The sequence below is a fragment of the Typha angustifolia genome, chromosome 9 (genome assembly GCF_048772165.1).
Source record: "Typha angustifolia cultivar Huaian chromosome 9, ASM4877216v1, whole genome shotgun sequence".
In the NCBI taxonomy this organism is placed as follows: Eukaryota; Viridiplantae; Streptophyta; class Magnoliopsida; order Poales; family Typhaceae; genus Typha; species Typha angustifolia.
In genome coordinates this window covers 12,374,080-12,387,619 of record NC_133247.1, presented here as the reverse complement: position 1 = coordinate 12,387,619, position 13,540 = coordinate 12,374,080, and the positions used below count along the sequence as shown (strand labels likewise).

The 13,540-nt window shown below is 40.0% G+C and overlaps 3 protein-coding genes across 4 annotated transcripts; all 3 read left to right on the top strand.

The window, feature by feature from the left end:
* Positions 1-116: 116 nt before the first annotated feature.
* Positions 117-4,078, top strand: LOC140766909 (uncharacterized). 2 transcript variants are annotated; one of them, XR_012105505.1, is made up of 10 exons: positions 117-289; positions 410-524; positions 949-1,103; positions 1,279-1,424; positions 1,828-1,919; positions 2,464-2,804; positions 2,873-2,942; positions 3,116-3,175; positions 3,301-3,371; positions 3,481-3,620. XR_012105505.1 is itself a non-coding variant. In XM_073106591.1 (10 exons), exons 1-9 carry the CDS (start codon positions 156-158, stop codon positions 3,615-3,617), a joined length of 1,302 nt encoding a protein of 433 aa, XP_072962692.1. In that variant the 5' UTR covers positions 120-155; the 3' UTR covers positions 3,789-4,078. The 2 variants fall into 2 exon arrangements, 1 of the variants encoding a protein (XP_072962692.1); XM_073106591.1 differs by lacking the exon at positions 3,301-3,371 and adding an exon at positions 3,789-4,078 and having other exon boundaries at positions 120-289; positions 3,429-3,617.
* Positions 4,079-4,279: 201 nt separating this feature from the next.
* On the top strand, positions 4,280-8,613 carry LOC140766908 (pollen receptor-like kinase 4). The gene is made up of 3 exons (XM_073106590.1): positions 4,280-6,082; positions 6,690-7,304; positions 7,654-8,613. The coding sequence occupies exons 1-3, from the start codon at positions 5,407-5,409 to the stop codon at positions 8,316-8,318; spliced, it is 1,956 nt and encodes a 651-aa protein (XP_072962691.1). The 5' UTR covers positions 4,280-5,406; the 3' UTR covers positions 8,319-8,613.
* A 742-nt stretch (positions 8,614-9,355) lies between these two features.
* LOC140767666 (U-box domain-containing protein 52-like) lies at positions 9,356-13,105 on the top strand. Its single transcript, XM_073107660.1, has 9 exons — positions 9,356-9,515; positions 9,980-10,074; positions 10,179-10,297; positions 10,380-10,588; positions 10,701-10,752; positions 11,108-11,351; positions 11,686-11,787; positions 11,860-12,291; positions 12,371-13,105. The coding sequence occupies exons 1-9, from the start codon at positions 9,356-9,358 to the stop codon at positions 13,103-13,105; spliced, it is 2,148 nt and encodes a 715-aa protein (XP_072963761.1).
* The last annotated feature ends 435 nt before the right edge of the window (positions 13,106-13,540 follow it).

Here is a 13,540-nt window from a genome sequence, read left to right as displayed (position 1 = left end):
GGTGCTAAGTGTAATTATTTCTTTTTTCTGGACTGGATCCAAAAAGAGACTAATATCTTTAAATCTAATATGGTTTGAGATCCGTACCCGATCAAATTTATCGGATCGGATTGGACTGGATTGATCGTTTAAAGAAGTCTAAGGAGTATATAGAGATGACCGCAAAAGTTCCGGCTTTGGCGGCGGTGGCGGGGCGAGAGGCGGCCCGATTCGCCGCGATGGAGAAGGCCAAGGATTACATCCACTACAACCATACTGACGCCTGTCGCCTTTCACGGTGGACCGTAAGGTTTCTCTCCTACTCTCCTTTTCTCTCTCTCTCTCTCTCTCTCTAGTTGCGTGTTTCGTGTGTCATTTGTGTTGGTTTCTTGGTTGAGATCGATGGATTTTTTCTTGGATCTTTGGGTAGGGAGAGCTACCAGTACATGTATCGGAGGCCGTGGGATAAGGTGGTGGATTTCTATTCCGAGTTGGTGCGCTGTGGAAATGGGGCATCCGCGCTATTGAGCTTGTTCGCGAATGAGGTGAGAAGGAAGGATCTCTAATGGGTTCGATTTAGTTTGGTGTCCTCTTTAATTTATGAGTTTGGCATGAATATCTTCTTAGTGCAGTGTAGTTTTTTTTTTTCTTTTTTCTTTCAACAGCATTTGAATACTCACTACTATTGTAAGACTTCTTAATGTAAGTGAGCATATTGACTGCTTTTATGATAATAGCAGACAGAAAATATTCTTCCTGTTGATCACAAAATTGTTCTAAGGTCTTGTAAGCATCATAGTAATATGGTATTCCAGTTGAATTTGAAGTTGAACCTAGTGGAATCATACTGGAGAGTTGATCTTCCCCAGTGAATTTTCTCTTCTCTTCTTCCTCAGGGTTCCTCACTTACCTTATGTATCAACGTTTTCTGTTCTTGTCCGTATATTCATTTTGCTCATTTCTATGCAGAAATATCAGTCTCTTGAGGAAAACGAATTGGCAAATATACCTTCTAAAGGTAAGGGAGGGAGATGGGAGAGATCAACTTTCAAGATTGTTTTATCTTACCATGGTGGGTCCTTTGATGGGTGGCAAAAGCAGCCTGGTCTGAACACTGTTCAGGGGTAAGCCAAGTGTTATTTGTACTATATTAGATAAGTTTTTGTCTCAAACAGCTCTTCCTTTAGCTTGTTTTATTGATATATCTCTTGGTCAATAGTTACATTGATAGAAGAAATTTCATTTTTCCAGATTCAACTAGGCTTCTGATTCTTTTATGTTCTCATCTTGGTTTTGCAGATCGGTAGAAAAATCTCTTGGGAAATTTGTTGATGAGAGGAAAATTGAGCAACTTAAAGAAAGATTTTTGCCCGTGGAAGGTTGTGCTTCTGTCGCTGGGCGCACTGATAAAGGGGTGACTGCTCTTCAGCAAGTTTGTTCATTTTGTCAGTCAAAAGAACTCTTCTTGTCATTTTTCTGTTGCTTTTATGCCCTAGTTTATCGACATGTTAGATGACATGCTGACTACTTTGCTCAGTTGCAACCATAAGGACGATTCCTGTTATTTTGTCATTGCTTCTTAGAATCCTTTGGTGTCTTAAGATATTAGGTATATTATATTATTACTCGTTTCAAGGATAATAGCCTTTCTCAAAATGCTATATTGTAATTTAACATTATCTGTAACATGTTTTATTTAGCTTTTCTTATACAAACTGGAGTTTTTCTTTTTCGTGAAGTAAGGTGGTTCCAAGATTATAATATTTGGCAATGTTGTTTGACATCATCCTTGTTTTCCAAATAAATTCTTCTATTTTGTTTACTAGTTAGTTCTTTTGATGATTTCAGATACATGGAGGAAGGATGTGAAAAGTGGAGATATAAAGGCTGCCATAGATGAAGCTGCTCCAGGAAAGCTGAGAGCTTTGCTTGTCTCAGAGGCAGGGCTCTGCTTTACTATTCTTCATTGCTAAATAAATTTTGTAGGACTTCCTCTGATAGCATTGAGCAGATCCTTGTGTTTTATGTGTTTGTTACTGTTAGTATTCCTAAATTTATGCAACTTTTTTTTTTTGTCTCCTACTAAAACATTACAAAAACAGTAGTTATCAATAGGTACTTGATGAGACAGTCTTCTGCTCTAGCAGCTCGATATCCTTTATGGGCCCAAACATATGCAAACTGCACAATTAAATTTTGCCATCCCATTTGAGTTTTTTGTTGTGTTATATATTTTGTCACTGTGAAATTTTAAATCTTTAGAAACTTAAAGAAGACATTTGGACACTTTGAATGATTATTTCTCAGCATTATTACATGTATCATGTATCTTTTTTGCTACTTCTGCAGTGAAACTTTAATGTCGAACATAGCTGGGTGATTTATCCATAAATGAAATGAAACTAACTAGAAAACTCTAGATTTTTTTATTTGGCCTCTTCTTTATGAGGGTCCTATTCATTGAGGAAAAACTGGATCTTGCAGGTTTCACGTGTGTTCCATCCTAATTTTACAGCCAAATGGAGGCGTTACTTCTATATTTTTCCCCTTGATGGAGGACAACACCTAACAGATCAGAGTGGAAAGGATTGTTCAAAAAGTGCACAAGGGTCAGATGATGAGGAATTGAATCAACAGTATGAATTAGAGGAGGAAGAGCAGTCCTTGACTTCATTGGATGGGAATGAAGATGATGCTTTGTATAACATCAGCATGAAGTCCAACAGTTTCAGTGTCAGCAAGGTGAACCAACTTATTCAGCAGCTGGAAGGAAAGTCATTATCCTACAAGATGTTTGCACGTGATACAAAAGCTTCGAGAAGCATGTAAGAAAAATCAATCTGCAGGCAATTTTAATGGACAACTAAAATATCTACCCTGATTGTTTTTGCAGTGGACCACCAACAGAGTGTTTCTTGTTTCATTCTAGAGCTGCAGAGACTGAACTGCCTTGTGCTGATAAGGTTATGCTGATAGCAAGTATCTGCTGTTATTAATCTGATGACAATAGTGCAATTAACTTCCTAAATTATCCGCATATGCCACCAAACCGGGTATTCTAGGAAGCTTCTTGCAAATAGTCAAGAACATGGAAGAAATATCACTAACATTGGATGCATGTTTTCTCTGGTTGTAGGATGGTAGAGGCCTGAGGGTGATGTGTGTTGAACTAGTTGCAAATCGGTTCTTGCGCAAGGTAACCACACTCCCATGATTTTCTCTTAATCTTGCATTTGCTAAAATATACTGGACTACTGGAGCACACTATAGCAAGACTCATTGCCAGATTCAGATTGATGTCATTTGCTACTCTTGGAACAGGAATACTTGGAACATTAAATTTTTTATACGGAAGAAACACATTTTAGAGGCCATTTTCTGTCTATTGAACGGTGAAAATCATTTCACTTCTGATTGCATCTGAGTTTTGTCATACAATGTCCACACAGATGGTTAGGGTGCTTGTTGCAACTGCCATAAGAGAGGCTGCTGCTGGTGCAGGTGATGATGCTTTACTGAGCCTGATGGATGCTACATGCAGACGTGCGACAGCTCCTCCGGCACCTCCTGAGGGTCTTTGTCTTGTTGACGTTGGCTATGGAGAATTCAATAAAGAAAATTGTCTAATTATTGATTAGGTAAGAAGATGTTTTTTCTACTGATAGATCATTAACTAGACTGACACTTACATAGCACTCACAATCACAATCCAAGGAAGAAGATAATAAAAACATTTGACATTATTTTATCTTATCTTAAACTTTTCCTACTTGATCAGATAATGACAACCCGAACTGTGTTGTATTCAGGTAGGTGAATATCGAAGGCTAGTCTTAATTGCTTGTGAGCACAAGTTCTGACTGGTTGGTCTCCTTATACATGGAGCCTTAAAAAGATCTACTCCCAACCCAGCCTGACATAAACATCAAGGAAAAGTAACAAAGGTATACTGAATATTGTGCAACATATTACCTGCTTTTTATTAGACTGAAGATGCCGAGGCCAGAGCCTCAATTCTCGTTTACTGATGCAGTGTGCAGCATTTCCTTAAGATGTAAAATTACTACATGATTTCCAATGAAATTTTAGTTAGAGAAGATATTATGTTTGTGAACTACAACACTAACATAGATGATTTTAGCTCCACTAGATAAGGAGACCACTTTGATCTTAGAATATTCATGTCAGATTTTCTACCATCATGTGATAAGCATGCAATTGTTAAGAGTAATTGGCTAATCAGAACAAGCTTCTTTGGATTAAGCCAAGGATTTCTTTGTTCATTCAGGACTTCCATTCCAGGTAACTATTAAGCTGGCATTCTTTAGCCTAAATCATGGGCATCTTTGCCTGACCCAAGTCTAGATGCACATATCTACAGTAATTTTACATTTCTTTTGTGGCTCTACATATTTATTAAATACTGTCTGATTTGATTCTCTTTGAAATTTGGAGACTATAATATATATATATATATATTGTGGTTTATATCGCCATAAAAAATTAAAAGAAAAATGTTTATTTATTCCTCGACCACATAGGTATCAAAAATGTGAGCAGCACTCGTTGTTATCGTTGCTATCATCGTGCTTAACAACTAATTATTTTCTAGTGATAAGATGCTCTACCTGGGGACAAGATTGTCCCCAAAGTGGGCATCACGATCCACAAGGAGGCACACACTATGAGCTATGTTCTTCAACTACAATTTTTTGGTAGTAGGTGAATTTGAGTTTTAAAATGGCAAAGATTAATTTGAAAAAATTAAATTAAAATTGAAAATAGAAGAAAAAAGAGATGATTTGGGCGTTAGGAAGGGGCTGGAGCAGATCCTCCGCGTTCCGAATTTAATTGGTTCAGCCAATTAGGACCGGCCGAGTAACCAAACTGCAGGAAATTGCCACAGTCGGGTCTACAGACGATCCTTTCCTATGTCTTGGAGATTACTTGATTCGAGTTATAATTTATTATTATTATTATTATTATTTACTAGAAAAAAGAAAATCATTATTATGATTATTAATATTGTACCAACCCTTTTTATAATAATAGTTATTGTGAAAATTTTATTTAATAGTTTGGATGAATAAAAAATATTATATATATATATATATATATATATATATATTGCCGGCCTTATATCTGTCTGGCCACAGCTCAAACTTCGTAGTTTGGTAGGCAAACGGAGACGTGCCAAGTGGACTCCGACAACTACCTTTACCCCCCTGAAAATTCCTTTTTTGTCGTGACCTTGTCTCCAATCTCATTCCCTTCCAAACACTATTCTTAGCTCTTCACGTCCCACCCTTGTCCTCCTCTCCCATTCCTCACCTCTCTCTCCTTCTCTATTCATGCTATCAAAAACCACCCGTCTCCTCTTCATTAGAACAGCCACCATTACCCCTCGAAGGTAGCCGCGAAGCCGCCATGGCCGACCGCCCCGTGCCGTGGCCTCTTCAGCTGCTCACTCTCGGATTCTCCCTTACAATATTACTGCATGCCACTTCGCATGCATCCGAGGCCGACGTCCTCCTCGCGTTCAAGAAGACTCTGTCGTCGGGCGGCGGCGGGGACGCTTTACCTAACTGGATCGATGGCACGAAGCCATGCAATCTAAATGTTAGTCTGTGGACTGGTGTGAGATGTAACATTGATGGAGAAGTGCAAGGCTTGCAGCTTGAGAACATGACCCTCTCCGGAAACCTAAGCCTCGATTTGCTCGTCGGATTGCCTGGTCTACGCGCCTTGAGCGTCCAAAACAACAGCTTTGAGGGACCAGTACCGGACTTCACGAAGCTTGCGGCGATTAAGATGATATATTTGTCGAGGAACCGGTTCTCCGGTACGATACCGGATGACATGTTTGCAGGGATGCTGGGGCTGCGGAAGGTGTACTTGTCTCATAACGAGTTCACTGGGCCGATACCGGGGTCGCTGACCAGGCTGCAGAAGCTGCTTGATCTAGGATTGGACAATAACCGGTTCGACGGGAAGATACCGGATCTCCGGCAACCAGGGCTGCTGATGGTGAATATGTCATACAATAATCTGGAAGGGCCGATTCCAACGAGGCTTAGCCAGTTCAATGCAAATTTGTTTGCAGGTCAGTTTATCTTTCTCTCTTGTGGAATATTTTTACTTGAATGTGCCAGGGGATGGAAGAGATTAAGTGTTAGAAATTGATGATTTTGGCATGATTTGCTGTTTTTGATCTCTGATGCAAGTATTTGATCATTTAGATGAATGTCCATGGAAGTATTGGCAGAGTGAAGATGATTACATAAATTAAGGCCTTGAAATTTTTTTTGTCATACATATATTATAGGTGCCTCAAATTTAGCATCACAATTTTGCTTCATTTATCTTCATTGCTAACAAGTTGATCTAGTAGTCTAATTATATCTGGATTATAAATTTATAACCAAGCTGAAATATACCTCAGCTTCAATTTGGTGTCCTTGAGAAGACTCTCTGAAGTCATGTTGAGTCACAGTCAAATTGAGTAATTTAAATTTTGTAAACAACTCACACAAGCTTAGTAGAAAAAGTTGATGATCAGCATTTGGTAGAATAAGTTCTTCTCTGAGGGCATACTTGTATGATAATTGGGAAGAAGATAATTCTGTATGTGTATAAAAGATACAAAGAAGTGTGTTCTTCTTTCCTTGTTACTTTTCCAGTTCACATCTGACTCTCTCTGGACTGTGTAGGCAACAAAAATCTCTGCGGTCCGCCGCTCGACGTCCCCTGCAGTTCACCATCTTCATCAAGGAAGGTCTCACCCATCCTGTTAGGTGCCATTATAGTGATAGCTATTGGTGTTTTATTGTCACTTGTTGGCCTGGTCATGGTCATACTAGGCCACCGACGCCGACAACAGTACAAAGAGACTCAGATGGGTCAGCCTCAATCCAGTAAATTCAAGATGCCAACGAATGATGACAAGCTTGAGCGCGGTGCATCAGAGCGGTATGGAGGTAGCAAGAAGGCTCCAAAAGAAGAACATGGGAAGCTAGTGTTTGTTAGGGAGGACAGACAAAGGTTTGAGATTGAGGACTTGCTTAGGGCTTCAGCTGAAGTGTTGGGGAGTGGAAACTTTGGGTCTTCCTACAAGGCTTCATTGTTTGATGGCCCCTCTGTTGTTGTAAAGAGGTTTAGAGAGATGAATGGGGTTGGAAGAGAAGACTTCCAAGAACATATGAGAAGACTGGGGAGATTGTCTCACCCAAATCTTCTGCCATTGGTTGCTTATTTGTCCAAGAAGGAAGAGAAGCTGCTTGTAACTGACTATGTCCCTAATGGTAGCTTGGCACATATGCTACATGGTAGGCCCTTTTGCTTTCTCGAGTTTACATTTTGGGCAGTAACATATGAGCATCTCATGCATGACAGAATTGAATCTTTTTGTTTTCTCCTTGAATTGTTCATGTCAAATTCTTCAACATAATGAACCTTATCTATTCTTTCTATCCTTCCTCTTTTTCGCAGTTCTAAGTATCATAAGATCAACTCCATGAACATATAAGCACATTGATTCATCCAAAACTTTACATGATTTCACATAATAGTTGTGTGTTCATCATTCACATCACAAGTTTACTGCATCCAATGTCTGTAAGCAAACTACAGTTACATATAATTATTTTCAATACCACTTGTGTTCAAATGTTTTAGGTAACCGTGGCTCGAATCTTCCTCCTCTCGACTGGCCGACAAGACTAAAAGTGATCAAAGGAGTAGCAAGAGGCCTAGCTTACCTCTACGAAGAACTGCCGATGTTAACAGTACCCCATGGCCATCTCAAGTCCTCTAATGTGCTTCTCGACGACTCCTATGAGCCTCTGCTAATGGATTACGCCCTCGTGCCGCTGATGAACCAATCCCATGCTTCACAGGTCATGGTGGCCTATAAGTCCCCTGAGTGTGCTCAACATGGCAAACCATTCAAGAAGAGTGATGTATGGAGCCTTGGTATATTGATTCTTGAGGTGTTAACAGGTAAATTTCCAACTAATTATCTGAGACAAGGGAGGGCTGAAACAGACTTGGCAAGCTGGGTGAACTCAGTTGTCAGAGAAGAGTGGACTGGTGAAGTGTTTGATAAGGAGATGAAGAGGACTAAAAATGGGGAAGGGGAGATGTTAAAGATGTTGCAGGTTGGACTTGGCTGCTGTGAAGTAGATGTTGAGAAGAGGTGGGAGTTGAATGAAGCAGTCAGAAAGATTGAAGATTTGAAGGAAAAAGGGAGTGATGATGAGTACTCTTCATTCGCTAGCGAAGGCGAAGGAAGATTCTCATCAAAAGCAAGGACTGAAGATGACTTCTCCTTCACAAAATAACACAAGAATTCTCCATGTTGGAGATAAGAGATATGAACACTCACATTACAAATTTGTAACACAAAGGGTGGTAGATTTGGTTAAAAAGCTCACGTTTGTCGTAGGTTTTGCGAGATTAAATTCTTCTTCTTTGCACACATTACCTTTCTGCTTCAATTTGTTGTTAGAGCGAAGATATAAGATTGAAGGGGAGAGCCAGAATAAATCCAAAGACTTGGCTGGATTATATCAAATATCTCTACTCGCTAATTTGTTGTACTTCCAGTAAACTTTTAGATAAGCGATATATTTTAGAATAAAGTTTACTCTGTTACTCTACCTCTGCGTTGAGACATACAAAGGTTTCATACAAAGCTAGCATAATCCTAGTCTTTTGGATGTCTATATTCTATAAAGCAGAGGTGGTATGAGCTTATGATCAGTTTGTCTTTAGAATGAGAAAACCATCCAACTCACTACGCTGTTGATCATGTATTTCTTTAAAAATATCAATCAATCCAATTCGATTTCAGATCAAATGTTTCTAAAGTGCCAAAATATTCTTTATTCTATTAACAACTGAATTTATAATATAAATGACACACAATTAGTATACTCCCTATCTGTTTTCCCCTCTGTTTGGCAGATCATACTCTGACATAATAAAACTCTACAAACTTCCAACCAGATATTATGTGGGTCTGACAACTATGTCACCTAGACAAACCTTTTCCCAACTGTTTCTAACCGAAAGGCCATGCCATGCCATGCCATGTCATGTCATGTCATTGAGGGGCATCCGAGATCCATGCTATGCCCCACAGAAGAAGGAGATCAAAATAGTCATGGTGACATAATGGCGAGTTGGCAACATAGGAATTGCCTCCCTTCTCACACCTCTCTGGAAGAGAGGAATCAAACAAGTAAAGAGTTTCAAAAGGTACAAAATTAACGAGAGAACACGCACAGAGAGAGAGAGAGAGAGAGAGAGAGATATTACTAAGGTGATGTATGTAAGTGCACTGGAAAATTAAGGAAAGAATAGAGGAAAGAAGAAGATGACCCAGAAGGGGTTGCGAGCCGGCGCGGCGTTCCCGTCTGTGGTCGCCGTCGTTATCGACAAGGATAAAGGAAGCCAGGGTGCCTTGAAGTGGGCATTGGATCATATCATCTTCAAGGGCCAAACTGTGACACTCATCCATGTCCATACCAAGGCTTGTAAGTGTCTTCTCTCTTCCATGTGTGTTATATATATATATATATATACATACGAATGTGAAACAAAAGACAACCAGAAGATACCGTATAACAGTTACTAACCAAGATTTTTCTTTGTTCATTGTCCCCTGGCTTGTGTAAATTTCTAGATATTAATTTGAAGTTACGTTGGATTTAAGAGTCTTCATATTTTACATTCACTTTATTAGTTATTGGATTAAGTTAACATATATCATATCTTTAATAATTATATACAATTACATACTTAAAATTATGGAAATCATACATACAAATGTTGTTATATCCTCCTATTTTTATTTTTATTTTTACATGAATGCTATTCAAGTTACTTTCTCATAATTATAAATTAAAATTGTCCTTATTTAAGAGCAGCTCATCTAAAAAATAAATTAAAAAAAAAAAAACTCTACTAACTATACCCTTCTCCTTATGATGAAATGCAGCAGGAAACCAAGAGGATGCTGCTAATGCCATGAGGGAGCTATTTATTCCCTTCAGATGCTTCTTCAAGAGGAAAGATGTGAGTCTCTATATTTTGGTAATTAAATTGGCATATATAATTAAGCATTAATCCATGGCCCTTGATACAAGATTAAGAAAAATTAACAACTTAATTATCTGAAATAAAAAATGGTAAAGAAGGTGTACTGCAAGGATGTCGTACTCGAAGGCGTCGACGTAGCGAAGGCGATCATAGACTTCGTTTGGCAAGCCGCAATCGAAAAGCTTGTCGTCGCCGCGCCGTCCAGAGGATTTGCCAGGTAGAACCAGTAGCTCGGAGACATCTACGTCTAGCTTAGTTGATTCTTAATTCAGCTTTTCTTAATAATTTCTTCTTGGAAGGTCGTTGAAGGCCACCGATGTTGCTACGAGTATTTCCAAAGGTGCACCTGACTTTTGCACTGTTTATATCATCTCCAAAGGTAAGCTGTCTTCCCTGAGAAACGCCGCCAGACCGGCGACATCCCCGCCGGCGGCCTTCCGGCCTCAAATCCAGAACCAGTCAAGCCTCCGATCTGCCTCGCTAGGACAACGCTTCACTGCAACCAAAGGCATCTCTCTCTCTCTCTCTCTCTCTCTCTCTCCCTCTACCTCTTCATTTCTGATACAACTATCATCTAATCTCCTCAACTCTACCTCATCACAAGATCTTCCATTGCACAGGTGAAGCTGCACAGGAGACTCTCAATCTACTTGCGGAGAGGGATTCAGTCAAGTAATGTTCTACTTGCAGATATGTCTGACAGATTTTGAACCCAAAATCTCTGCTCTAATATCAGGATAATAACTGTAAAAACTTAAGTCGTTAGAAGGTTTTGCTTTTGTTTTTTGAGTTAAATTAACTACAAATGCAAAAATAACTTTAATTTCCTTGGTTAAAGCGAAAGGGTGTGCACTTTTATTTCCTTGGTTGCTGCTAAGATAAAGTTAACTCAAGCATTTTTAGAGATTAATACTAAAAGAATATGTTAAGGGCCGAATAAATATCATTTATATAGTAGGATTAAAAAATATTAATCGGTCCAATATATGGTGAACTTACATGCATGCTTGAATTCTACGTTGAATAGGTCACCTTTGGGCAGGGGATGGACACGGGTTGCAACGCCAAAGAGGATTAATGGAGATAAGATGGCAGGAAGGGATATGCCATTTGTGAGTCTGGACAATGGAAGTAAGGATGGCAGCTTCCACCAGAGGTTGTCAGATATCTTTGATCACAGCTTAGATATGGTGCAGTCTCCAGGCAACTCAGCAATGGATGCCTTCATTCCCACTTCCTATGAGAGCTTCTCATCTAAAGCTGCTGTCATGGTATGTGCACACATATACATGCATTCACATAGGATAAATTCTCAAGCATGAGTTTTTAAGTCGCCAATTATATTATAAACTTGAATGGTTTTAAAAAAATAGTAATTTTTATATTTAATAGAGATAATACTTATATTCTAGATTTTTTTTTTGTTGAACTATTGTTGATTATTTATTTATTTTTTATGTAAACCTCTAACACTATATTAGGTAATGAATCAACTATGTATATTATTACTTTACGACGACCCCCTAATTCAAATATCATTATACTTAATTTCTTCTATTAAGCTAACTAGTATATATATATATATATATGGACTCTAAATTACAGGAAGACATAGAAGCAGAGATGAGGAGGCTGCAGTTAGAGCTGAAGCAGACTATGGACATGTACAGCAACGCATGCAGAGAAGCACTAGCAGCTAAACAGAAGGTAATATATATACATAGCACTAATCCTTAAAACTTCTCTTAAGTAAATTTATATGTTCTGGATCCGTTGTAGGCGATGGAGCTGAATAGAATGAGAATGGAGGAAGAGAGGAGGGTGGAAGAAGCTCGAATGGCAGAAGAAGCCGCGCTGGCAATGGCGGAGGAGGAGAGGGCAAAGTGCATGGCAGCAATGGAGGCAGCCGAAGAGTCGAAGAGGGTAGCAGAAGTGGAAGCCGAGAAACGAATGGATGCAGAGGAGAAGGCAGTGCAAGAAGCCGAGGAGAAGAAGAGAGCATTGCATGCTTTGGCACTGCAAGCAGACGTGAGGTATAGGAGATACGCGATAGAGGAGATAGAGGCAGCCACGGATCACTTCGCCGAGAGAAGAAAGATAGGGGAAGGTGGGTACGGACCGGTGTACAGATGTCTGCTGCATCACACGCCGGTCGCCGTTAAGGTTCTCCGTCACGACGTCGCTCAAGGGAGGTCTCAATTTCAACACGAGGTATCGAACTCAAAATTGTTTAATTAGATTATTTACTTCACAAGAGCATAGTAACTATTTCTATATATTAATTTCACAGGTTGAGATGTTAAGCCGCATTCGGCATCCAAACATGGTTCTCTTACTTGGCGCCTGCCCGGAGTACGGCTGCCTCGTCTACGAGTACATGGCCAACGGCAGCTTGGAAGACCGTCTCTTCCGGCGAGGGAACACGCCGCCCATCCCTTGGCAGCACCGCTTCCGCATCGCCGCCGAGATCACCACCGGCCTCCTCTTCCTCCACCAGACAAAGCCGGCCCCGATCGTCCACCGCGACCTCAACCCAGCAAACATCCTACTGGATCGGAACTATGTCAGCAAGGTAATCGACGTCGGCCTCGCCCAGTACCGTACGACCTCTTCCTCCACCGCCGCCGCCAGAACGTCGTGCTACGTCGATCCGGAGTACCACAAGTCCGGCATGCTCGGGACAAAATCCGACGTGTACTCTCTCGGGATCATGCTGCTGCAGCTGATCACCGGGATGCCGCCGGCGGGGATAAAGCAGCGGATGGAGAAGGCTATCGAGGCGGGGATGTTCGAGGAGATGTTGGACCCGACGGTGGCGGACTGGCCGGTGGAGGAAGCCCTGCGGCTTGCGCGGGTGTCACTCACGTGTGCGGAGCTACACCCGGCCGACCGGCCGGACCTGGGCCCCGTCGTGCTGCCGGAGCTGAACAGATTGAGAGAGGCTACGGAGGAAAAGATGGAGCACTGCGCCGCGTGGGGTCGACTCCATAACATGCCGATGCATCCCCCAGGTACGTTGTATTAATAGTTTTCTAGCCAATGTCAATCAAAATCACAACGTTTTTACTTTCACTATTACTCACATTTCACATCACATGAATATTTATCTTTTAATATCTGAAAAATATTCTGGACTAATTTTGAAAATTTAAAAAAAAAATACTTCGAATTCTCTCTATTTGACTTTAAATTATTAGACCAATCAATCATTTTAGATAAAATACAGGAGTTGAATAATAATGAATAATTATTTCTATAACAACTAAATTAGAAAATTAGTTATTTTTTGTGAAACTTTTATACAAAATATCCTAAAAAGAAATAATATAAAAGCCAAAAGTTGATAGTTAGAACTATAAAAATTCAAAGAGATGCTCTAAATTCTAACCTAACTTTTTATTTCCAAATATTAACGAGGAAATTGACAAGACTAAGATTACTTAGGTACATAATATTGTCT

Bases quoted from the DNA above. Each gene is read 5' to 3' on its own strand.
- LOC140766909 (XM_073106591.1), top strand. From the start codon at position 156: ATGACCGCAAAAGTTCCGGCTTTGGCGGCGGTGGCGGGGCGAGAGGCG. The intron at 525-948 runs GTGAGAAGGAAG...ATTTCTATGCAG, and splicing joins TGAGCTTGTTCGCGAATGAG to AAATATCAGTCTCTTGAGGA. The intron at 2,943-3,115 runs GTTATGCTGATA...CTCTGGTTGTAG, and splicing joins AACTGCCTTGTGCTGATAAG to GATGGTAGAGGCCTGAGGGT.
- LOC140766908 (XM_073106590.1), top strand. From the start codon at position 5,407: ATGGCCGACCGCCCCGTGCCGTGGCCTCTTCAGCTGCTCACTCTCGGA. The intron at 6,083-6,689 runs GTCAGTTTATCT...TGGACTGTGTAG, and splicing joins CAATGCAAATTTGTTTGCAG to GCAACAAAAATCTCTGCGGT. The intron at 7,305-7,653 runs GTAGGCCCTTTT...CAAATGTTTTAG, and splicing joins CTTGGCACATATGCTACATG to GTAACCGTGGCTCGAATCTT.
- LOC140767666 (XM_073107660.1), top strand. From the start codon at position 9,356: ATGACCCAGAAGGGGTTGCGAGCCGGCGCGGCGTTCCCGTCTGTGGTC. The intron at 9,516-9,979 runs GTAAGTGTCTTC...GATGAAATGCAG, and splicing joins CCATGTCCATACCAAGGCTT to CAGGAAACCAAGAGGATGCT. The intron at 10,589-10,700 runs GCATCTCTCTCT...TCCATTGCACAG, and splicing joins ACGCTTCACTGCAACCAAAG to GTGAAGCTGCACAGGAGACT.